Here is a 27,361-nt window from a genome sequence, read left to right as displayed (position 1 = left end):
TGGCCGGAAAAGCTTCAAAGGCAGCGTACGCGGTCAGGAAAGGAATTGGTAACGAGATTTCTTCAAAATTACTTCAACAAATATTTAACTCCAAAATTAAACGAATTTTAAACTATGGAGCGGCAGTTATAGGAAATCGGTAATGTAAACCAATTGAAGATGTTCAGTTAAAGTGGTGTAAATATATATTAGGTGTGGGGCAAAATACAACCAGCAATGCAGTTATGGGGGAACTCGTACGATCTCCACAGAAATATAATCCGTATTAAATTTTGGAAACGTAATATAGAAATGTCATCTAATCTACTCGTTTACAAAGCCTATAGAGAGTCCGAAAAAATGGCACTAGCAGGAAAGCCATATTTTGCTTTAGCTATTAATAAATTATTAATTAAACAAAATATGCATACTATTTGGGAGAATAGGTTTATTGATGAGATGAAATAACGTTGTTAATTGCAAAGAAAGGGAGAGATTGTTATTTCGAAAGTTGGAAAGTGCTTTATTTGACGATGTTCGTAAATCCCCAAACAGTAGAAATAAGTTACGAACGTTTCGCCAATTTAAAACAAATATTTTTTATGAGAATTATTTGGATATCGTTCGTGTTCCCTTGTACAGACAAGCTTAACTAACTTTCAGTGCTCTATCATAAGTTACACATTGAGATCGGTAGATATTATGGAACTCAAGTGGAAAATAGAACCTGCCAAATATGTACAGAATGATGCTGTTGAAGATGAGACTCATTTTCTGGTAGTTTGTCCAGCATATAACCATAATTATTCTAAAACCAATTTTTGATTGAATTAACTGCATTGAACCACAATTTGAGCTCCTTTCGCCTATCAGTAAACTTATATATATATATTTTCTCAGGATAACCATGAAATCATCCAAAATCTTGCAAGATTTGTATACACAGCTTTTCAGATTAGATATAATTTGTTAGTGTGAGTTCTCTAATAGATGAGTTATAATATTTTATTTTATTGAGGCGATTAAAGTCACGCTTGTAACTTTATTTTTTATATGCAGTGTAACCTGTTCCTCCAGGTTAATGGGGTATATTTTTTTAGAGAAATGGAAATAATAATGATAATATATAGTGTTTCCTTGACCTTTGACAGTTCAAATGTATGTACTGTTGACGATTTTTGAATATGTTGAATTAACCGTTTTGTCTTTGATAAACTTTTAACAACAATACAAAATAAATATGGATTTATTAATAATATATTTAACTCAACATTTTTTCATATCACTCATAATTTTCAGAGTGCAGATATTTAGAGTCACTCTAATAAGCAATGCCAACAGAATTTAATATACGGTACATTCTTAACTGAGTTCATTTGTATACAATAAATAAAATAATGCACTATGAATGCAATAGGTCCAAACTAGTAATTTATGTGTTAATATCGTCATGTTGACATGTTGATAATATACCAGTAGCTCACATATCATAATCAAGAATCAAGAATGAGATGCCCTTATATATCACCACTATAAATCACGCACGTGCATTCTACTTGATATGTAAATTATTTGATTTTGTCAAAATCATATCAGTATGCTACCCACCCAACTTTATATCCCTGTGTAAGTATTTACACAATTATTTAACATGATTGGATTGATTATTTAACTATTTTAACTGTTGATAACCTACACTAAAGCGAAGAGTTTCCTGTAAAATGCAGCTCTTGAGATACTGAAATAAATAACAATTAATAATTAGTTTATGTATGTAATCTTCCCGTGTGCTATAATATGGTAATACATAATCCAACAATTATTAGTAATTTGACACAGTGCACAAGTTTGATCTATTCGAAATCCGTTTAACCGAATATGCCTGACTTAATTAAATTTCACGGGGACTGGCTGTAATTACGCATTGAAGCGATGTATGTTCAACATGAAGGAAAGGTTAAGGATCGGATGTAACTCATATATCTCACTTATGTGATGCGAGCCCACTATCCCCTAAACAACGGCAATACATCCCGGCCTGCATGGTTAGAAAAATGTGCCAAAATGCCCAATCATTGCACATTTTGGTAATCAAAATAAAAACAAAAAAACGACATCGTAACTTGGTGAACATTAAATACAAAACTTTAACACGCCACAGTCGGTGTCATTATTTTGACGAGTTATACCCTGCTTGTAAGAATAGCAAATATAAACTATCAATTATTAAACAAATAACATTAATTATTTCCAATAAAAATCGTGAAGAAATAGAAAATGTGGTTTAATTCCGGATTAATATCATATCAAGTGTCAAGGGGAAATGAACCGGAGTCATTTCATTTGGTTTTCTTTAGGCATTGACATCATTGATTATATAATAGACTAGTAAATCGTTCTTGGCGTGAGCGGACCTTATTTACGACTCGGTCAGCGCATGAGAGTTTCCATGAGAATGAACTGAAGTCATAGAGACATCCAATCAGTGATGACACAGAATTCTGTGCCGTCTACGTATTAACGTTGCAATTCAGCAGATAATTCTCGGATGCACTGAGAAGGGCAATCTAAATGACTGGAGTCAAGGCTACATTATAATGGAATTAAAACAAAACAAAACAGGGACTTCTTCTGCGTGATAACATAGTTTGAAATAATTGCTAAAATAATTGGCTTGACATTAACCACACCCCAATCTTGGTACTTATATCATGTAATAATAGTCGTACTCTATATTGTGAATATTAAAGTATATGTGGCTAATGTGAATATTTTGGACTGGAATGGTCATTGTCACCACATGTGTTCATCCCATACCCAATATACAACAACATCGGATTGCTTTATGTTGAGATGTAAGCAACTAAATGGTTTGCCAGACACGGGCGGTCAATTGGTTGTAGCCTGGTTTTACCAGACTGACAGTTCCACGGATTCTCTACGCGTAACAGTGAGGTTTGAAATGACATCTTAGTCCGTTAGTGCTTATTGACTGATTATTACCTACAAGCAATAGCAATGAACAAATTTCGACCACTAATTGACTTTTCGGGTTACTTGTTGTGTTCGCACATACGTATTTTGCGCAAACCAAAACATTCAGTGGTAAATTAAATTGCTTGCTAAGATAAAAACGAGTTAGTGGATTGTGATAATTTTTTTTAGTGGACGTGGGAATAAAGATGAATAATAATAACACATTTTGTACAAAAATAATGCTTACAAATAAAACAGAACTAAACAATAGTTTTAGAGCTTTTTGAAACTCACTTTATATACTCTTCACCTGACGGGTATTATGAACAGTTAGACAGTAGGTCGTATATTTTTATCACTCATTTATCAACATGTAGTACCTGAACTTATTCAACCTCGTACATTGTGTTGCAATATTGCCTATATAGGCGTAGAAAAAATAGATATGTGAGCCAACAATATATCACCCACGCGTGGAAAAACACCTGCTTCCATTATAAATTGTAGTAATAATCATATTGTCACAAAATACAGATGAAAGTAATATCGAAACCACGCACAAACCACAATACCCAATACACGTAGAAACTCCATTTAAAAATATTCTGAAATATAATTTGCTGCGACTATATTATAATTTGTATTCAAAATTACCAAAGTTTTGTATGAATAGTCTTTTATAATATTAATAATTTTTCCCCATTTTCAAACAAAAACACTTTATTAATATTAAAGTTACATTACTTGTTAAGATGATATATTATAATATATTTTCAACATACCCGGAGCTAAACATTTGCCAACATCATATAATAATAGTATTTTTCTTATACAAAACATTGTGTATGAATTAAAAACAATTGAGTGACATGTATATTTTAAAATCCTGAGCGAAAAACGTACGGCTAGTATCCAATGCAATGTTAATTAATGAATTGTAAAGCTAAGTATAAACAAATTGATAGATTATTAATTATTATTAATGCCTATCGTCCATCTTGGGTCATCAACAAGATTTCTCCAACCAGGCCGGTCCTGTGCCACTGTGCCACTCCACTTCCCTCCAGGTATAGCCCAACCTCTGGACATCAGCCTCTAGGTCCCGTCACCGGGTATTTCTTGGACGGCCCCTTTTCCTTTTGCCCTGTGGGTTCTAGCTGAGTGCCGACCTTGTGATGTTTTATGAACGTGGTCCTTCGCTCATATTTATAATATGAACGTGGTTCTTCGCTCATATTTATAATATGAACGTGGTTCTTCGCTTATATTTATCATATAATCGTGGTCTTTGGCTCATATTTATAATATAAACGTGGTCCTTTGCTCATATTTATAATATAAACGTGGTCCTTCGCTCATATTTATAATATAAACGTGGTCCTTCGCTCATATTAATAACGTACTCATGGTCCTTCGCTCATATTTATAATATAAACGTGGTCCTTCGCTCATATTTATCACGTAATCGTGGTCCTTCGCTCATATTTATAATATAAACGTGGTCCTTCGCTCATATTTATCACGTAATCATGGTCCTTCGCTCATATTTATCACGTAATCGTGGTCCTTCGCTCATATTTATCACGTAATCGTGGTCCTTCGCTCATATTTATCACGTAATCGTGGTCCTTCGCTCTTATTTATAATGTAAACGTGGTCCTTCGCTTATATTTATAATATAAACGTGGTCCTTCGCTCATATTTATAATATAAACGTGGTCCTTCGCTCATATGTATGATATAAACTTGGTCCTTCGCTCATATTTGTCACGTAATCATGGTCCTTCACTCATATTTGTCACGTAATCACGGTCCTTCGCTCTTATTTATAATAAAATCGTGGTCCTTCGCTCATATTTATAATATAAACGTGGTCCTTCGCTCATATATACAATATAAACGGGTCCTTCGCTCATATTTATAATATAAACGTGGTCCTTCGCTTATATTTATAATATAATCGTGGTCCTTCGCTCATATTTATCACGTAATCGTGGTCCTTCGCTCTTATTTATAATATAAACGTGGTCCTTCGCTTATATTTATAATATAAACGTGGTCCTTCGCTTATATTTATAATATAAACGTGGTCCTTCGCTCATATGTATGATATAAACTTGGTCCTTCGCTCATATTTGTCACGTAATCGTGGTCCTTCGCTCATATTTATCACGTAATCACGGTCCTTCGCTCATATTTATCACGTAATCGTGATCCTTCGCTCTTATTGATAATATAATATAATATAAACGTCGACCTTCGCTCATTTTTATCACGTAATCATGGTCCTTCGCTAATATTTATAATATAATCGTGGTCCTTCGCTCATTTCTATAATATAAACGTCGTCCTTCGCTCATTTTTATCACGTAATCATGGTCCTTCGCTCATATTTATAATATAATCGTGGACCTTCGCTCATATTTATAATATAATCGTGGTCCTTCGCTCATATTTATAATATAAACGTGGTCCTTCGCTCATATTTATATTATAAACGTGGTCCTTCGCTCATATCTATAATATAAACGTGGTCCTTCGCTCATATTTATAATATAAACGTGGTCCTTCGCTCATATTTATAATATAAACGTGGTCCTTCGCTCATATTTATCACTACTCGCTAATATTTATCACGTAATCATGGTCCTTCGCTCTTATTGATAATATAATCGTGGTCCTTCGCTCATATTTATAATATAAACGTGGTCCTTCGCTCATATGTATAATATAAACTTGGTCCTTCGCTCATATTTGTCACGTAATCACGGTCCTTCGCTCTTATTTATAATATTATCGTGGTCCTTCGCTCATTTCTATAATATAAACGTCGTCCTTCGCTCATTTTTATCACGTAATCATGGTCCTTCGCTCATATTTATAATATAATCGTGGTCCTTCGCTCATATTTATAATATAATCGTGGTCCTTCGCTCATATTTATAATATAAACGTGGTCCTTCGCTCATTTTTATATTATAAACGTGGTCCTTCGCTCATATCTATAATATAAACGTGGTCCTTCGCTCATATTTATAATATAAACGTGGTCCTTCGCTCATATTTATCACGTAATCATTGCCCTTCGCTCATATTTATAATATAAACGTGGCCCTTCACTCATATTTATAATATAATCGTGGTCCTTCGCTCATATTTATAATATAAACGTGGTCCTTCGCTCATATTTATAATTTAAACGTGGTCCTTCGCTCATATTTATCACGTAATCATTGCCCTTCGCTCATATTTATAAAATCAACGTGGCCCTTCACTCATATTTATAATATAATCGTAGTCCTTCGCTCATATTTATAATATAAACGTGGTCCTTCGCTCATATTTATATTATAAACGTGGTCCTTCGCTCATATCTATAATATAAACGTGGTCCTTCGCTCATATTTATAATATAAACGTGGTCCTTCGCTCATATTTATCATGTAATCATTGCCCTTCGCTCATATTTATAATATAAACGTGGCCCTTTGCTCATATTTGTCACGTAATCACGGTCCTTCGCTCATATTTATAATATAATCGTGGTCCTTCGCTCATATTAGCCACGTAATCACGGTCATTCGCTCATATTTACAATAAAAACGAGGTCCTTCGCTCATATTTATAATATAATTGTGGTCCTTCGCTTTTATATTTTTCATGTAATATATTTATCTAGGTAAATTTAATCGCTACTGCATAATTTGTGAACAAATGCAACGTATAACAACGTTATTTGTATCAGGTTTTATAGTCATTACACCCGTTTAAGTCCTTCGGTCCTTCGGTTCGGTCCTTCGGTCCTTCGCGGTCCTTCGTTTTCGTGAGAACCCCCAACAACACATTGCCATGCAGGTGTCCGATTTTCAAGTGATTTTTTTTTTTTTTTTTTTTTACTTTCCGTAACGCAAATGGTGTGACGATTTAGCCGTCAATAACCCTATGTGCTTTCGTTTCCTTATATTTCTTCGTCTGCCAATCGACAGGACGGTCAGTTTGATGAACCGAGTAACACCTTAGTAACCGTTATTTCGCGATGAATTTATTTTATTTTGTAAATTATAACTCTTTCATCCTTCACTGATCCTTGACAATGCATTTACGAAAACAATATTATTAGCTATCGATAAAATATTTTAAAACTTGTTTTCCAGTAGAAATAAATCAACACGAGATCTTTAATAACAAAAATACGCAAATGATACGCGTAGTAAAAGTCTAGTGGTGTTTCGCCACAAAATGGCGGTGTGTGGTGGCAGAGAAACTTTCTGTGATCTAACCGCAAGGAACTCTGGGAAGGGGAATGACGTGACAGCCACCAATAGGTCATGGTCTTTTAACAAACCAAGTCATTCCCTAGAGGCAAGTCATAATGAAATATGTGGTTTAATTATTTAGAAGGTAAACCGAAATTCTATGAGTAATAAATTATGCAGTTTTATGTGAACAATTACTTTAATAGCGAAACTTGAATAATGTGTTTGTTTAGTCACCATTACTGTCCGTTAAAAGTCAAATGACCTTCCTTAATTGGACAAACACGCAATCTATACTTGATATTGAAAATCACTCTGTCATCATAATCTCTCATGGGATTCATGTTTGGATAGAAATATATTATCATCATTCGTCTCACTCAAACGCCCGATTCTCTTCACGGTTATACACCGTTAACTTCCACTGAATCTATTGAACGATATCTTGAAGCGAAGATGCGTTTCATTTCTACAATGTGTTAGTCAATATTTCGAGTAAGTAGGTAACTTAAGAAAGAAATCAATACATAAAGAAAATGTCTTGTTTTGAAAGACGATGAGGTTAAAGGGCGACAGTCGTGCTGCGTCCTATTCGATATGGGACTCATAGCGACGTATACAACGCGTGTAAAATACATTGTTTATTTACATGAAATTCGAACACGCACTGCGCGACGACTACCGCGCTTTAATATCTGCCTGTGTAGCGGCGTTTGAGTATATTCACAACAAGTAGTAGTTTGTGAATTCGAGATAACAATAACACTAACTGTGTATTTCGGTTATTGAGAAGATTTGTTGCAATTGTTCAATCCAACGTACAATAGAATGGTACCTTAATAGTCTAGTCACAATCTTTATCGATCGAGACTTTAGACATATAGTCAAATTAGTCGCTTAGATTCGACCATTATCTTCTCTGGGGGGAGCTTTTCTAGAAAAATAAAACAAATCTCTATGGAAACAAATTTTCAGAAACGAAAACAAAATATATAAATAACAAATTCTCAAAGACGCTTGACAAAGTACTGACATCAACATCAATCAACTATCATCCCTCCTAAAGTGTCCAGAGGTTAACCTTTTAGGTGAGACTATTAATGACCTTTCACACATTTGCATATATGCAACACTTTGGGATGCATTCGATATCACAGGGGAGTAACAGTCGTGTTGAATAGCCATTTACGACAGGACTGACGCAAACAGTATTGAATATGATAATGCTTGGAATGTCCCATCATACATGGCGGTTGCAGATACGTAAGGGTAAGGCTGATCGTAGTTACTAACCGTACATTGGTTTACTCAATAACCTTGTTACAACAAATATTCACCAGCATATTATCGCAATTGATCTTGTATTCTTATTTATACAGTTTCTAGTATCAGGTCTCGTTTGTTGTTTGTGCAATAATGCGTTTCAGGTTATGGTGAGATATCGAACACATGTTTGCAATGCGGCTAGTTCGCTATTAACACGCGCAATGTCAATAATAATGTACAAAATAAAACTGGCCAGGTTTCGGAGTCTATCAAATACAATACAATAGCCGATTCAAGGTTATTGATACAACTCCCGAATCCCAAATCAATTATTTTCAAATACATTTCATGCAATGGTGCACGTAACATATTTACATAAATAACCAGGGCATAATTTCAACGATCATCACATTTTGATGAATCAATAATAACGTTTACGTGGCTTTTTAAATGTTAGAAAAAGTAGTTGTTTTAATCGGTTACATGATTATTTTACTAGTAAATATCTGCATCGAATCTTATCTGAATGTTATAGTATTGCGTTGCGAGCTAGATATATCCCATTTTATTAATACCGAGAGTTAATGTTATTTTATAATAGCTATCACTCTTATAATAAACTACATACCCAACTCAGAATTGATTTGTACACAACGATTGTTCGATTCTAACTCAATTTAATGTCTTTCAAACATAATACCGAATGTCACTTTGCATATTCCACGCATAATGTGACTGTATTTAATTTAATCAGCCTTGTGGCTTCCATGTATACGCAGATATAGCGTAGCATTGGCGTGAGTGCGTCACTAAACACCGAGTCCTTGCATAAGATTGACGTTCCTATATAAGGTGAGTATACAGCCTGTGCAACAAATTCAGTTATGCTAAAACGAGGGTACACTTTGTGTGGATGGAAGAGATCGAGAACATAGGAGGGTATTCACTACGACAGCGGGAGTGCCGACCGACAAACAGTTGAGATTGATGAACTCAGATAGTGTATGTGCTTATAACAACTATAAAGCACATTTTGGTCAAAATCTCTTGAATACAAAGCAAGGATTTAGTAAGCCGAAATCCATTTTTAGATTAGACAGTAAATGTAGTTGATCTGACATTTAGATGATTAATCTCCATTATAGAATTATACTCATTTTGTCTCCATCTGTATTCCTATTGTCATTATGACGTCAAATGCAAGCATAATCGCCATTAATGTGCGCCACCATTCGTTCAATCAATCATGAATTCTGTAATCTAACGGTTTTACGTCCGGAATACTCACATTCACATATATTGTATAATGTAGAAACCCGTATATAAATGGATATACTGGGCATGGAGAGTTCCCGTTAGCCGTTATTATGTATCAATTTACCAACAGGGCAGGTAAACTTCATTCCATATACTGGTTCATCACAAGTTGCCACGTAGACTAGGTTTTTTTTTCTCGAATGTGATGTTTAAAAATGGTTACCACAACTGCGTCGTGCTGGTGCGTGATATATTCTGTTTGATTGCGTCTGTTCACGAATCAGAATATTACATGTCAAGTCGTGATGTGCTGGATACATATATGCAGAGAAATGTTAGCAATCATTGCCTAACAAAATGGCGATTTGATGACGTACTTATATAATCATATCACATGACACAAACACCTTAAATAATCCACTTTTTATTCTCAAATCATAAAATGGCGGCAGGCAGTCACAATAAACATATTCACATATTTACACTTCTATAAATTGAATGCAGTTAGACGTAGTCAGACATGACTTGCAACAATTTTAATTTTGCGGTTTTTTTGTTTGTTTTTCAGGAATTTTTCGAACAATATATAATGGGTACACGTAGTGCACGGTTATTGACACGTGCGTTGTTTGTAGTAATTGCTGCAAAATATGTGCACGCAGTCACAGAGCAGAAATTCAAACTGACATTTGCAGGATTAGTGCCTGCTGACATCAGCGCTAGCTGGGCAACTAGTGGTATAATCCCTGCAATTGAGATGGCAATAGATGATATCAACAACAGATCTGATATACTGGCTGACTATCAGCTGACGTGGGATTGGAAAAATGACAAGGTAACGTGACAGTGTTCATTCCAATAAGTTTCAAATACAAAAATACATTAAGAATTTGGTTTGTTCATGTTTTGAATATGAGTTAGAATATAAACCCCCGCTTGCGTTTCTCTGAAATTGAAAGAATACTGATTTTATAATGTATTTCGTCTTAATTGAAGTAGCTGCCTACCGCTGTACATCATACCACTGTACATCACCGTTTCTCACTCACTCACTCGCTAGCTAATTCTAAGAATTATTCCCTACTGCAATGAAAATATAACCACATATTGAGTTATTGAACTGTACAGCAAACCTCAATTAAACAACCTATGAATGCCCATCGCAAGAAGAAACCACAAAAGTTAGAACTCAGAACTCATACATCGTCTTCCGCATTCAGTATGCAAATTGAATGGGAACAACCAATCAGTTACGAATTTCGTGCAGAGTAATTGTCAGGAATCGCTAAATGCCTTGAAAAGTATGAGATTTCTCCCCAAAATGTATATCTATAGATGGTTTAGGGCGGTGGTTTTATGTCAGATAAATCCCTCTAACATAGCATAACATATCAAGGCCGCAGTACTTTGATTTATTCATTCATTTCAGTATTGAACAACATGTATGCTTGTGTATAACATAGCACACACTGGTACTAATGCACTACTCACATGACTTTATTATTTATATTTAAAAATAATATATATATACATATTATATGATTTGCTCAATATTAGAACACACATCTATAAAATGCAGAACTCATAATATTTAAATACATTAACTTAAAATTACATGATACAAAAATAGTTTAAATTATATCAGTGACAGGCAAACGAGTTGTGTATGTCACATTACGCGCTAGGAATTGGCTTGGTTCAGTTTGTCCTAATGTAGTCCAGTTACAGCTTTTGTATCACCAATATATCTTCATGTCGTAGAGTAAATTACAACATCCATGTGCTACAATATGAGTTGGTTTCATATTTCTACATCCAAGGGGTCCTATATAAATTGCGCCACAAGAAAATACTCGTGAACAACATGACCATACTCTCAAGTCAGTACGTAGTTGCCTCGGTTCAGAATTTGGTGACGTCGTCTATCGGCGTTTTGTGCATTTATTTCCAGGGATGAATTTTATCAATGATGAAATGTATGAATTTTCTTAGAACTACATTTCACCGTTAATGTGCTGTTTTATTGTGTTTCATTTTCGTCTCAGTTACCCCAGTGTGTTGTGTTCTTATATATTAAAACGTCTATAGATGGACTGTGTATACTTCTACCAGAGTAAGCTTTGAAGTTTCGTGGAATATAAAAATACATTAGAGGTGTGCTGCAATAACTATTTATGAATAGAGATAGCCATTTAGCTTTTGCCACTTGAGTCTAGGAAAAGTTGCAGTGCTGCATTTTACGAAATGTACTTTCCGGCATAACATTAATACAAATATTAACCTTGATTTTAACCTCTGCTGTAAACAATGTTCTGTATATCGCCTTTGGCTAGGTCAATATTATGTTTGTGGTCACTATAATATAACATTATTCTAAATAATTAATTGCACATAACATACAAACGTTATGCACACATAACTGTGGTCGCCACGCCGCGTCCTGTTCGATATGGGACTCATAGCGACGTATAAAACGCGTGTAAAGTACATTGTTTATTTGCATGAAATTCGAACACGCGCTGCGCAATGACAATCGACCTTTAAATAAGTAATTGCACACATATTATACAATTTTTATAGATCATATTATTTTTGAATAATCGCATTTTCGCAAAGACTACTATTAATTTCTGCATATTCACCTCGGGCTAGTCTGTCAGCGGTTAATTAATGATGATTGCATTTTGACCTATTTCCTTTATAATCACCATCAAAAACTATCACGACAGTAATTGTACAGTGTAGTGGCGATTTCAAAAATCGGGAATCTAGTCGGAAGTCTAAATTATTAAACGACGCGCTTTTGTTTTCCCATATGCACGAATAAATGCAAATTGTTGCATTATTACAAATTAATTAATACATAAATTTGAATAATAGTTTTGGTTGCTTGAACTATTATAACGACAGACTGATACAGTTGATTAGGATCTGTTGGTAGCTGTGTTATATTTAGCCAACCAATTAATTAATTCTTTTTGTTGACATTGCCTTCATTGTGCATTTTTATGACACTACCTCATTTTAAGGGAAAAGTGACTAAAATAAGAACACAATTAAAATTAATTTTCTTCATAAATTCAAATTTTCATTATAAATACAAAATAAGCTTCGAACATTTCCATTGATGTATTCTGCAATGTTGTTTCTATAATGGAAATTATGTCACAAATTATTGAAATTTTCCATCGACCTGACAAAATGTATCAATGTCTTATGTATTACGGTTTAACTTATATATGGTGGGTAGATGCCATTTATTAATATTACATTATAATAACTTAATGCTCCGTGCATATATCATTCAGTCATCCATGTGTATATGTTATAGAATGTACATATTTTTTTTTTAGATTTTTTGTGGGACAATAACGTCACAGATTTCTGGAAATTAATTATGTTGGATGTAGGAATATCAAAACAACTCATATTGTAGCACATGGATATTGTAATTTATATATTACAATATATATTGATGATACAAATGAACAAACTGAACCAAGCCAATTCCTAGCGCGTAATGTGACATACACAACTCGTTTGCCTGTCACTGATATTATTTACACTATATTTAATATGTAATGTTGGTTTGAGATGAAAACAGTGTATATTGTTGCTTGAAATGAATATATGTGTTATCATGTGACTATTTTATAGTGTGGATGAACCCCTTTGTTTTAAATTCAATAGCTGTATATATATATATATATATGTATGCATATAAATAATAAAACCATGTCGTATCTTGTGATATTATGAAAGCGGATACAATAAGGTCACAAATAAAAATAGTAAATGTGATTGACGTGTATGTTTTTATATAAAAATACTAATTAATAAATGAAAAATGCTTGTAAACAATATACGGTTGTGTTTATTAAAATAAATTACTTCGTGTAGCATAAGTTCATCCGTTCTATTATTCAATATAATTTGATTATCTGATTTGTGTTTCCCATAGTGCGACCCAGGAGTAGCAAGTTATCTTCTATGCGAACATGTCTTCAAAGGTCCTCAGAAGATAATGGTTCTTGGAGGAGCTTGTTCTGTAGCCACTGTACCAGTCGCGTCATTTTCACATAGGTTTAATCTAATACAGGTAAATATCCAGAGTTATTTATTTACACATACAATCAGTAATATAATACAGAGGCAGTTTGATTATTGGGTTATTATGGCTATTTGATAAAGCGGAAGGGTCGTTACCTGCACATGCGCTGGAATTGAGTCCCAAACGACGATAGAAACACACGCTAAAACGCAAAGGCTCATGGGTAGACGCTTGTTTGTAAACAATGACACGCTATGGCCATCTGACGCATGCGCAAGTGGAGGTATGTACGGTACCCTCTAGAAGGCATTTGAGACCAGTTTTGAGACTCTCCCACAGAGGAAGATGCCATTTGAGACCGTGTTTGAGACCGATTTAGAGACTCTCGGATGCCACATAGACCGGGAATGAGACCGTGTCTGAGACTAGCTTTAGAGACTCGCGGATGCCCAGCAGACCGGAAATGAGACCGTGTCTGAGACCAGCTTTAGAAACCGTCAATTCGCGCAGTCTGATTGGACAACCATCTGACATCAGAAAATTGTATTCTACTCTTTTCACCATGAATTTAGGAACAGAAAAATTGTCGATAGATTTATTAGCGTACGAGAAAATTAAAACGCTAAAAAAAGAGAAAAGAAAACGTGACAACAACATGAATATCTCATCTGGAGAATAGTTTGACGACATACAAGACTGTATTATGATTTAGTGTATTCTGAAATATGAAGCTGGGAATATTTAGTAACTGTGTTAATTGTTTGTAGCAATTGACGTAATCGTTAACAAACCCGATATCATCCAGAAAAACAGGCGCAAAATTCACCCAATTAGCCAGTTAACGGATAGTAACAATGATCTGTGGCCATCGTTAACGATCGTATTTGAGTTGCAAGTGTTTCTTTATTTGTCAATGCTAGGTTGGGGCGAAATAAAAGATTTTTAGCTCCATGGGTGAGTGGGAGTACGTCATAATTTAGAGAAAAGTTCCGCGATTTGCGTTACGCCGTTAGTACCAAGTATCAACAGAGGTGCGTAAAACCGCAGCTACCATTGGCTGGCGGTGCCATAAAAAAGGCGGCGTCCTGGCAACCAGGGAGACGGCTGTTCATTTCCCTTTAGCTGTATCTAGTTCTTGGCGCCAATGAGCAACGAACGAGATTACGTTTGTTGAACGTTGGGTCGCACGAGTTCCTGTTTAGCGAGTTAACGTGTTTTTACCGATGATAACTACACTTCTGTGATTATTTCAACGCTGATATGCCCATTCTCATTTTAACGAAACATATTACTACTGGTTTATATTTTGTGTCCATCTCTAATTTTATTTATACAAGTTAAAATGGTTAGGTTGAAGTGCTCGGGCTCGTACTTCTATTTACCCCTAAACCTCAGACCCAATACGCAGCCCCTCTATCCCGGTCAAGCAACGCCAACGCCAGACATTTTTTTTTTCAATCTGGGTTGCGGTTAAACAAACTTCTTGTCCACGGCAGGGATAGAGGAACTTGTCACAAAACATGTACTTTATTTCTCCACATATTCTATGCATTCGTGTTTATGGTTTCTATCGGAAAATAACTCTGTTACCGAACTACACCAGTAACAACCATTGTAGTTTTCGTGTCCATTGTGGAAAATTTAACACCTCTGTGAGGTGTGACAACTTTTGAAGCCTTCTATTGTTTTCACTACGGTTACAATGCAAATCAATCTTATTACTAGTATTATGAACTCTGGTAATAATCTCGCCATGTAATTGTATTAATATTAACGTCACTATTTGCATATACATGTTTCAGGTTGAACGCGTTCGGTGTCTGGGGTTTTCTAAAAGGTCGTGTTTAAACTTATAAAGGCCGACATGGTATATAAACAGGTGCGGGCGGAGTTCATTATTCGAATGAGTCGCCCTCACCCACATCAACAACGGTGACTAAAAGTTCCACAAAACACGAGAAACAGTGATTCATTGCATTATATTTTCTATTTTTCAAACGTGAGTGGCACCGTGAATGTCCAGGGAAGCCATAAATAAAAATAGTAATGAATTTTACAGCTAGAGCATTTACTTTTGCCGGAGAAATGGGTTTCAAAAGCGTTGAGTTTCGAATTTGCCGGCACTGAAAGCTCCACCCACATTGTTTTCAAAATGCCTACCGGTACTTTGCATATGAGGTGAAAAAACGCCACGAGTGCGTTGTTTGTGTTAGACAATGCAATGAAAGGAATCACAGGAAAACACACACGAACTTCTTTGCAACGTCAAAACCAGACAGAATATAAAGTGTCTGTTTGAAAACACAGCCGGCGGTTGAAATCAACTTGTCAACGATAAACGGCATTCAGAAGCCGTAAGCCGTTACCAACAATTTTGCCTGTAGTTATGATATACATAATTCTGAATAAATAAGCGAAAGAGATTCGCTGCCGCCGTGCTAGTCGGTAATGTTCTATCTCATTATTTCCGGATCGTAGCGAGAATGATTATTTTTATAGTGATCAACCCCAGTCCCCCTCTATCCTTCTAGAGGGACTGTGGATCAACGAAGCACTACAATAAGACATTCACGTACAATTTCGTATGCAAAATGAGTAAGGACAGAGTACATTTTGTCGTGATATTGCTCGACCAAGTTTTGCCGTGATTGCGTTTCGGGCCAAATTGACATATATCCGATAAAAATGCACATTTACGCATTCTTGCGTTTGACTAGATCGGCATAGTTTGTAATTCTTCTAGTTTGTCAAAAAATAGACGATAACCTGTGGCTGCGAAAGAACGACCTATCAATCAAATTCAAAATTGCGTGGGAACCTAGATGATACTTTGTAGCAAGTTCCAGTATAAATGTAAATAATGTCGCCGCTGATGTTCTTTCGTCGTTGCGCAGCCTAGCCAAAATAATAAAATGAGGCATGGGCACGAACACGTACGTGAATACGATAAAAAAATATTACGACCCGGTAATCGATCCAAGACGCTCTTGCCTGTGAGGTTATGGAAGATAATATTATTAGTAATAATAATACTAATAATAATAATAATAATAATAATAATAATAATAATAATAACTTTATTACACTACTATGCCATCAGAGGTCGCAGTATAGTAAAGAAAAGAAAATACAAATCATAAAGAATACAGCAGCTAAACTATGATAATACATGTAGGTCAAATCCGTGAACGAATGCGTTTCATTTCACCTGGGTCTGAGATGATGCAAGGACAATCAACATAAATATTATTTGAATATACAGTTCTCTTAGTGGCATGGAGGTAAAACGAGATCCTTTTCTAGCTCCATGTCTGGGGTAAAATGTGGTCGCTCAGAGACAAGAGATTTACTCTACGCAACGTAATTTATGTAAGTGAATATATATATTGAACATTGCAGCATAGATCGTGTCACTTTAGAATGAACTGTGCATACTAGTATACCCGACTTGAATACGGATTCCAACAAGCTGCCTCGTCACCGAAAATGAATTGTTTATTTCACTTTACAGGGCTCAAATCAGTAACTATACACATAAACAAAAGATTAGGACTATCTACATTTAATGAACGATTGACAGTTGCCGTCGTTGAATAATAAGTCAAATCAGAATACTAAGCTCCGCCAAGCCCATGGTTAGTAAATTATGTACTAGTATTCGCCAATAACAGTTCGATGACAATTGTTTGCTTCATTGTTTAATGGTGGAGTTAGTCTGTCTCTTGTTCACTAACAGTCACACACTGTTAACATCTGAACGTGTGAATAATTGTCTGTCATAAATTCAGACAGCCATGGTAAATATTTTATTTTACGTTAGTAAAAATACGTGGTCACGCCTGTAAAAAGGTTATTCCTGCGTCACGCGCCGCCGATTACGTGAAAACACGGTTACAGTCTCTTTTAGTAACCGTGGTGAAAACAATAGAAGGCTTCAAAAGTAGTCACACCTCACAGAGGTGTTAAATTTGCCACAATGGACACGAAAACTACAATGGTTGTTACTGGTGTAGTTCGGACACAGAGCACACATTTCCGAGATAAACCATAAACACGAAGTCATAGAATATATGAAGAAATAAAGTACATGTTTTGTGACGAGTTTCTCTATCCCTGTCGTGGGCAAGAAGTTTGTTTAACCGCAACCCGGATTGAAACAAAAAAAATGTCTGGCGTTGCTTGACCGGGATAGAGGGGCTGTGTATTGGGTTTGAGGTTTAGGGCTAAATAGATGTACGAGCCCGAGCACTTCAACCTAACCATTTTAACTTGTATAAATACAATTAGAGATGGACACAAAATATAAACCAGTAGTAATATGTTTCGTTAAAATGAAAATGGGCATCTCAGCGTTGAAATATTCACAGAAGTGTAGTTATCATCGGTAAAAACACGTTAACTCGCTAAACAGGAACTCGTGCATATGCGACCCAACGTTCAACAAACGTAATTCCGTTCGCTGCTCAATGGCGCCAAGAACTAATTACAGATAAAGGGAAATGAACAGCCGTCTCCTGGTTGCCGGGACGCTGACTATTTTGGGCACCGTAGCTGCGGTTTCACGCACCTCTGTTGATACTTAGAACTATTTAAGGAACGCAAATCGCGGAACTTTTCTCTAAACTATGACGTACTCCCACTCACCCATGGAGCCACGACTCGCCCCAACCTAGCATTGACAAATAAAGAAACACTTGCAACTCAAATACGATCGTTATCGATGGACACAGACCATTGTTACTACCCGTTAACTGGCTAATTGGGTGAATTTTGCGCCTGTTTTATTGAATAATATCGGGTTTGTTAACGATTACGTCAACTGCTACAAACAATCAACACAGTTACTAAATATTCCGAGCTTCATGTTTCAGAATACACTACATCATAATAATACAGTCTTGTATGTCGTCAAACTATTCTCTTTTTTAGCGTCTTAATTTTCTCGTAGCTAACAAGTCTGTCAACAATTTTTCTGTTCCTAAATCTATGGTGAAAAGAGTAGAGAATACAAGTTCTGATGTCAGATGGTTGTCCAATCAGACTGCGCGAATTGACGGTTTCTAAAGCTGGTCTCAGACACGGTCTCATTTCCGGTCTGCTGGGCATCCGCGAGTCTCTAAAGCTAGTCTCAGACACGGTCTCATTCCCGGTCTATGTGGCATCCGAGAGTCTCTAAATCGGTCTCAAACACGGTCTCAAATGGCATCTTCCTCTGTGGGAGAGTCTCAAAACTGGTCTCAAATGCCTTCTAGAGGGTACCGTACATACCTCGCAAGTGACGACTCCCCCGCTTTAATTAGCGCATTGTCGACGACATCTATACTGTATGTAATTATTTCTATTTACCATTATTTTCTAGATGTCATATGCTGCTGCAACTCCCCAGCTATCAGATAAATCGAAATATCCACTCTTCTTCCGCACGGAATCCTCTGACGTAGAGGAAAACATTGGGCGTATCGCCATCTTAAAACACTTCGGATGGACAAGAGCGGCAACCTTATATCAGAATGAAGTATACTTTGTCATGGTTAGTTGACGTATTTGTTGATTTCAGTTTGCTATGTGTTGCTATGCATATACGGCAATTGGTAAATAGCCCCTTCAAGAAATATTTATACGTGTCGAAAACCGGCATACATTATGTTTTATCACATTGCCATTAACAGTTTATCGTGCAAGTGTTCCTGAATGATTTCGCATTCTCTACCAGTCAAACTGAACTAGAGTAGACTTTCATTCATTCATTCATTCATTCATTCATTCATTCATTCATTCATTCATTCATTCATTCATTCATTCATTCATTCATTCATTATAGGTTATTGACGATATGATCGCAAAAATGAGAGACAATGATGTTGATTTGATAGCATCATTACCATTTGATTATCAGTCAAGCGAAGATCTAGAGAGTTTAAAGGTAAGTGACGTCATACATCATCAAAACATAATTGTCATTCATTCCCATCGAGTTTATGCATCCACTGTATAACTCTATTTCATAGACGATCACTTTGAGTCCAAGAAAAATAGTTCCAGGGAAATCCAACGAATATAACCTGTAAATAAATGGTTATTAGATTACTATGAAGCAGTTAAACTACAACTCATCTTTTATAGTTCCTAATCTCGATCAAAAAAGCTGAAACAAATGCAAACATCTACTGTTATTATAACAATGACCTATTGTTTTCTGAGAAAATTTAGTATTCAAAGCTGTTTTTATTGTTTGCCACTGTCGAAAATACCACACCGTAACTTTTAAAATTGTTCTATACACAGGCAGCAGATGCAAGAATCATTATTGTGCATTCATATGAAGATTATGCCAGAGCTTTATTCTGTGCTGTAAGTCATATTTAATTGCAACTGATTAAACAATGCGAATCCATTGTTATTATTACCAGGCCTTGAATAATAAATACATTCAAATTTCAATAAGCGCATTTTCTTTTTTATTTAAACAAATTATAACAATAAACTAAAATAAAAGCGCGTTATAATAAAAAAAATATTCATTATTACATATATGTATTGCAGATTACTCCGTCATTTGACGTGGAATAACTTTGGTGTTGTTTACAAATAATATGCAAATAAGAGATAAACAGAAGTGTCAACATGAAATAACTGTGTAAATTAATCACGTTTTCATTTGAACACTGTAACGAGCGCACGTTTACCTACATTTAAATACGAATAATACGTCAGGCCGATCACAAGGTATTATTATTAGTATGTCACAATGTTACTTATTCAGTATAGAGAGCATGTAGGTATAATAGCAGACAGCTGATTATATGAATCGTTGAAATCATCATAAAATTAGTCAAGTTAGGCACAAATTAGTTAGTTACGTCTTCATTAATATCAAAATTTATATGAATTTTTTTGGTTGCCCCACTAAACAAATATTGAATACAATTACTTTAAGCTTGAATTATAAATGATGTCTGACAAAAATTGGAACTTATATCTGAAACTACCAGAAATATTAGAATTCATAACAATCTTTTAGGAAACATAGTGCATACGGATTTTGAGATTGTCAGCCAAGATGTCTTCGAAATACTGATAAATGATAATACTTAAAGGGCCGTGGACGTTGCGCAGCGCGTGTTCGAATTTCATGTAAACAAACAATGTATTTCACACGCGTTGTATACGTCGCTATGCGTCCCATGTCGAACAGCACGACATGTTTATCAGTACATTGCAATGCGTAACATGATAACATTGTTTGATCTCATATAGGCGTACAAACAAGGCATGTATGGTAGTAAGTATGTATGGATGTTGCCCGGATGGTACTCATATGATTGGTGGAAAGTGCAAGATTCTCATAGTAATTGTACCATAGATGAAATGAGAAAAGTATTGGAGAGTGTTATTCAAATTTCACAGGATCCTATAGGACCTGAAAACGTTACAAATATAAATGGAGAGGCAAGTATTTTTTCTATGGTTTTCAAACACAAACTTAAAATACCTAAAAAGTACCTAAAATTATATAAGACATAGTATATATAAAATATATAAGGCATAATACCGCTAATACAGTTCCCTTGAGTGTTAATCAGTAATTTCTGTTAACATTCCTATTATAGCTAATGTAGCTTATTTTTCACAATAAATCACCTGTAATCTAACCTAAAGTATAGTCTATAAATACTGTTATGGACGAATTCGAAGACGTCTTTATCAAAGTACCGTATTCAGACATGTACTACCACTACCACGAACAATTAAAAAAAAAAATTAAAATCCACAAAAAAAACATATTATAATTTATAATAACAAGACTGGATCAAAGTAGATGTCCTTTTGCCATCTTGTCAACGTGTAACACTTATCTATTCCCGTCACATGTAGACGTTCATCGAATACGAACAACGTTACTACACTCTGCTTGAAACACGACCGGAATATAGTTGGATCGTACCGTATTTGTGGCATGGTTCTGGCTATGATGCAGTGTGGGCAATGGCGTTAGCTATGAATACAAGTATCCAAGAAATAGCATTAACAGTAAGCACTACCTTGTTTTTACATTTATAGCATTAAATCACAGTCCCTTCATAAATATAGATGGGCTGTGGTCTAGAGTGCTCTGTAACTCACTCTTCAAATGGCAGTGTAAATGCGTTTCTTTTGATATAACACCACTTGGGGTATGATTTTAACATATTCCTTTGTGAGATGCTTGTCGTGTTTAATACCTTTCCAAACACTAAAATCACTCCATATTTTCAATCAAATAGAAAGCGCTTCCGTGATGTACAAATAATGTCAAAGTCTGAATGATATTTCGTTTACAACAATAAATTTTGTATTAACTTACAATACAGTTCAAAGCATATTGTCATTACTGACGGCCTTCTTGTCACACATATACGGAGGGCATACGCCATAAAAAGTAAGACGTCATAATAATGATCGTATATTACTAAGACCATCACAATACAGTGTCAGCATCACTGCATGGAAACACGTATGGGACTCATCAATTGACGTGCTCTGTTTTTTTTACACAGAAAGTAAATGACACAGATGGAAGAATGCGTGATAAACGATTGGACGATTTTACTTACGCGGATGCCGATATGGCTGCACTATTCAGACGATCGTTGTTTAATATGTCCTTTCAAGGAACGCTGGTATGACAAATGTTGAAAATATATCTATCTATCTTTTGGGTTATACAAGCACGCACGTTAACAACTAGATCACGGCGTGTCCCAGTGTTGTTCTGACAGCTGATTGTGACCACTGTATAGTTTTTATCTCGGCATTTTGATACCACGTCACATTTGGCACTTTATATCATGACTTTGCATCCACCTTCATTCCAAGCACGATTAATCAATTATTTTACAACAGTGTCCACAATATACAACATTGACGACAAATTTGAATATAAGAATATCTCATCCACCGACAATTATTAAAACAATTGGGTCCAGTCATAAGACACGTAATATTTAGCATAAAAACAACTACTCCACATATCAAACTGAACAACATAGAGGGCGTCCCACATGTGTTTTTTTGAAAGGAATTAATATGTGCAGCAAAAAACTTTATTTGTTTCGTGGGAAACTTTAACTTTCTAATTTGCAGACCTAGAAGAATATAACAGTGTATGTCGTTTTATTGCTATACATAAACATTACAGTGATATGTTATTAACGTTGTCAAAATTTGAATAATGGTTTGTTTGTTTATACGTATGTTCGGTGCTAACATTCTCGTTTCGCTGCCTATAACAGGGACGTGTGTGGTTTAATGAACACGGCGATAAAGTCGGGCGTCAAGCAATCTACCAAATACTTGGTAAGCAGAAAATTAAAAAGTCTGTACAGATTTGAATTATATATTTATTTTAAGCTAAATACGTTTTTCAATACATTAAATAAATATTGTACTTATAGAATACTATTATGATAATTATTACAAATAATACTAATATTGAATTGGAAGGTATGAACTATATTTTCGTGTAATAATTTTAATAATCTGATTTTTACAGAGGGTGATAAGGTTTATATCGCGGTATGTACTCTCGATGGAGAACTCCTGTTGGAAAGAGACTTCGAGTGGCAAGGTTGTATTTAATATGTTACATTGCGTTGCATTATCTGATGCTATACTATATTGATGTGCTGTGCTGTGTTCAACTGATTTTGCTGTGTCAAAATTATTTTAATTGAATAAACTCAATACGTTCTTGTATTAATAGTTGCTAATACACTTGGTGTTATGCATTTCTATAGGAGGCAAACCACCCGTTGATGGACAAAGATGGACATATACAATCATCAGCATTGAAACACCCCTCGTTGTAACTGCGACTGTTTTAACGTTTTTTGGAATCACCCTTGCAGCAATATTTCTCGTGATAAATGTCTGGTACCGTGAGCATGGGTAAGCGAATTGTCGTTGTTTACGTATATGCATATTTTGCTGACAAACATCGGCAACGTATAGGGACATTTGGTGACATTTGGTGACAGTAAACAAAACTATTGAAAGAGTAAAATATATGAACAAATAAGTATGTTTGAACACGTTTGAATTTATTTTGTTTGATATTACATATAAATGGTTTATCGTAAAATGTTTGTAAGCGCGTATAATTAAACAATATAAATATTAATGCGCATTATAATAAAACAGCTTTATATTTTGCGATAAATAATACTATAATTGTTATCGAGGTATAAAAGTATTTGATACTACTTGAAACAACTAACTAAATGTTTATTTAATTAAATTGCAAAATTGTTTTGATTATAATGAGCTGCGATGTTTTTTTATATGATGGGATGATTCACTAACATTACTCCTTTTTCTTTAGATTCATCAAGTTGTCCTCACCACGAATGAATAATATAACATTGTTTGGTTCCATGTTGGTATATCTGTCAATCATTCCACTCGGTTTGATCAATTCACCATTACATATATCAGTGAATACAAGAACTAATTCATGCGTGGTAAGCTTCATTCGTAATCGTAATCTTTAAAAAAGGAAATGATTTGTATGATACTGACATACTCACACGTGTTTTATTTTGCCCCAGTTCGGCAAATGGTTACTTTCCGTGGGATTCACGCTGGCGTTTGGTCCAATGTTTGCTAAGACTTGGCGCGTTCACAGCATATTCACGAGTATTACACCCATTTCAAAAACAGTGAGTATTATTATAAATATTTAGTGATTAGTATACGTAAATGTAAATTCATTTACTTTCATATGTGTTCTCTGTGATATCTCATGCATATCAGTGGGCGAATAAAGAAACTAGCCTACATATATGAGAAAACATACCCCAGCATATCATTAAACAACAAATTTGCATAACGAAATTTCGATAACACAAAAAAACAATCCATAAGAACAAATTAAAATAAAAACAACGCCAATACATAGTCAAATCTGGAAAATAATGGGTCTCAGACATACACCAAGTAAGAGTTTCCATCACATCCTACGCATGTGTCACCTGTTGTATACCATTCGTATTCATAGTCAAATGAATTCTTTCTCTAAGCAGAGGGTGTGGCAATGTATTAATGCTACATAAATTAACAATAATTATTTAATACAAAGTTGTTCATATATATATATATATATATATATCAGTTATAAGTTATGAAATATCAACTCACAGGCAATGCAAGACTCTCTCTTGATACTGTTCGTGTGTATGTTATCCGCTATTGACGTGGTTTTACTGACATCCTGGCAGATTACGGATCCATGTAAAGTATTACTCATAGATGTATACCACAATGTAAGTAGTAAAACGTAACAAAGTGTGTTTCAAGATGTATTCACTTAATTAATGTTACTGTCATACTGTTAAAACAAAACAAAATTTAAATACGATGATTTTACAATGTAATTGATTTGTCATGAAATAATGGCCAAACAAGGCATGTACCATGTGAGAAGCACTGGGTTCGATTGCCGTTTTTTTTTTAAAAAAGATGGGAAAACTTACTTGGACTTAGTGTAGCCCGTGAATATACTACCGTGTTTTCTGGAAATCACTTGTCTAATCTCTCCTTCAAGGGGTTGGGGATTAGTTTGCCATTCATGTGACACTTGTAAACAAATGACTCCCTAGTATGTTCGATTTGTTCCTCTCAATACAGGCTTTCTACACACATGTGGCATATGAACAGTTTTGAATGAGAAAGCGGATTTTTTTTTCGAAATTTTCATCACACCAGTCTCACCACATTTACGATGGTAACATAGTAAGCCCACACATGTCTTCCATATGGCTATGAACTACCTAGATGTAGATAACACGGTTAGACAAAGGATATACAAATATTAACTGTGCGAAATCTACAAAATGTGTTAAAAGCAATGTATAATAACGGCAGATCGTGAAGGCTGGCACTTTACACTATATACATTTGCATAATGCATATTCATATATGTTTATATTTATTTTTACTTGATGTATATGTACATATTTTTTTATAGACAGCGGATGATGATACAAAAACTCTGTACCAGACTTATACTTGCACGTCACAATACTGGTGGTACTGGTTGGGTGCCCTCTATGGAATAAAGGGATTGTTACTTTTGTTTGGATGCTTCCTTGCACATGAGACACGTAATATAAAAGTGGAGGGTTTGAACGATTCCCGGTATGTCACATATTTTCATGATTTACTACGGGTATTATTAATTCTCGTTCTTTCTTGGGAATATTTGCAATGGGTGGAGTTTATTTAACCATGATAGAACATCACACAATATGGGTAAAAGATGTGCGTTAATTTGCTTTGCATTTTGATTCAACATTTGTATTATTTTCTCTAATTTTTAAAGTGTATTCACGTATTTTTTATGCACTTTACCGATTCAAAAACTGAGCATACTGATATTTTCCTCATTTATCTGTTTAAGTATCCGAATTTCGTACAAAAGCAAGACATAATGGTTTTCATTTTCATACCAATGTGTTTTATTACAACTTGAACACGTTATTATCCTGTATTTACTAATTCCCTTTATACTTAGTATTTACACCGTGTAGTATGTCAGTTTGTTTCTCATTTAAAATGTACATAGTAGTCACATGTCTCATTGTATATCTGACACGTTTTGACCAATGCAAATACAAAGCACGTGTGGGCGCATAAACAACTTTGTTTTGGAATGAAATGAAATTCATTTCGTCTGTCCTAAAACGTAAATTCAACGCAATACAAAGACTGGTTTGATATTGTTCTTAGTTATTTTCGCCTGTGTAATGATTATTACATATGTTTACTTATAGACAAATTGGATTTTCTGTTTACAATATAATGGTCTCGTGTCTTGTTGGAGTCGCCCTGTCATTGGCACTGGAGAATAATCCGACTCTCAGTTTCGCTTTTACAAGTTTTCCGATATTTCTATGTGCCTCTATAACTATCGCCATGATGTTTATCCCAAAAGTAAGTTTTGAGTGATCAATTGTAAAATAGTTGGTTAAACAATCACCGGTGTTAGTTTAATGGTGACTGAACTCATGTATGTTATTTCATATTTTTTGTACAGGTATACGTCGTAATGAAAGACCCAAATGGGGAAAAATTTCACCAACAACGTACAAGACAAGGTCTGTCTGTTCCGACGACAATGCACGATGTAAACGACACAACACACCATGTTAAGTCTGATTCGAAGGACACAGTTACCACAAATATATAAAGTCTCATTTGCGTAGGAAATAAAGCCCAATGTCGAAAGCCTGGCTTGAAACGCAGTGGTCATCCAACAAATTGTTATCATTATGTCTTTGCAATTTACGCCAGAAATATTGGTTAATGTTCAAACGTGTTGCATAAAGACACGATATCATAAATGCATTTCTTCAAGTAAGAAAAAGCCTTTCCATATGTGAAATATGATTTTAAAAATAGCTGCACGCCATCAAATAATGTGTTATGTCTGTGATGTTAAATGCACCAATCGTTGACCACCATTCAACTTGCATGTGAAAAGCGAAATTATTCTTGCTGCTAAATTATTGTACAATTGAATTATAACATGTATGCTCCA

At 35.0% G+C, this 27,361-nt stretch overlaps 1 protein-coding gene across 1 annotated transcript; it reads left to right on the top strand.

The window, feature by feature from the left end:
• The first annotated feature begins 7,194 nt into the window (after positions 1-7,194).
• On the top strand, positions 7,195-27,233 carry LOC146734447 (gamma-aminobutyric acid type B receptor subunit 2-like). The gene is made up of 17 exons (XM_085507457.1): positions 7,195-7,317; positions 10,303-10,569; positions 13,696-13,833; positions 19,145-19,315; positions 19,607-19,712; positions 20,075-20,136; positions 21,043-21,234; positions 21,661-21,816; positions 22,323-22,445; positions 23,058-23,121; positions 23,562-23,712; positions 24,146-24,284; positions 24,372-24,482; positions 24,963-25,085; positions 25,790-25,959; positions 26,595-26,754; positions 26,858-27,233. The coding sequence occupies exons 1-17, from the start codon at positions 7,195-7,197 to the stop codon at positions 27,008-27,010; spliced, it is 2,409 nt and encodes an 802-aa protein (XP_085363583.1). The 3' UTR covers positions 27,011-27,233.
• Positions 27,234-27,361: the final 128 nt, after the last annotated feature.

The sequence above is a fragment of the Saccoglossus kowalevskii genome, chromosome 14 (assembly GCF_978046115.1).
Source record: "Saccoglossus kowalevskii chromosome 14, keSacKowa6.1, whole genome shotgun sequence".
Lineage (NCBI taxonomy): Eukaryota > Metazoa > Hemichordata > Enteropneusta > Harrimaniidae > Saccoglossus > Saccoglossus kowalevskii.
This window is presented reverse-complemented; position numbering and strand designations above follow the sequence as displayed.

What these genes read in the sequence shown, in the direction of transcription:
- LOC146734447 (XM_085507457.1), top strand. Translation starts at nt 7,195, where the DNA reads ATGGCGGTGTGTGGTGGCAGAGAAACTTTCTGTGATCTAACCGCAAGG. An exon ending in GGGATTGGAAAAATGACAAG is followed by an intron (nt 10,570 to 13,695) that starts GTAACGTGACAG and finishes TGTTTCCCATAG; the next exon opens with TGCGACCCAGGAGTAGCAAG. An exon ending in CCAGAGCTTTATTCTGTGCT is followed by an intron (nt 20,137 to 21,042) that starts GTAAGTCATATT and finishes GATCTCATATAG; the next exon opens with GCGTACAAACAAGGCATGTA.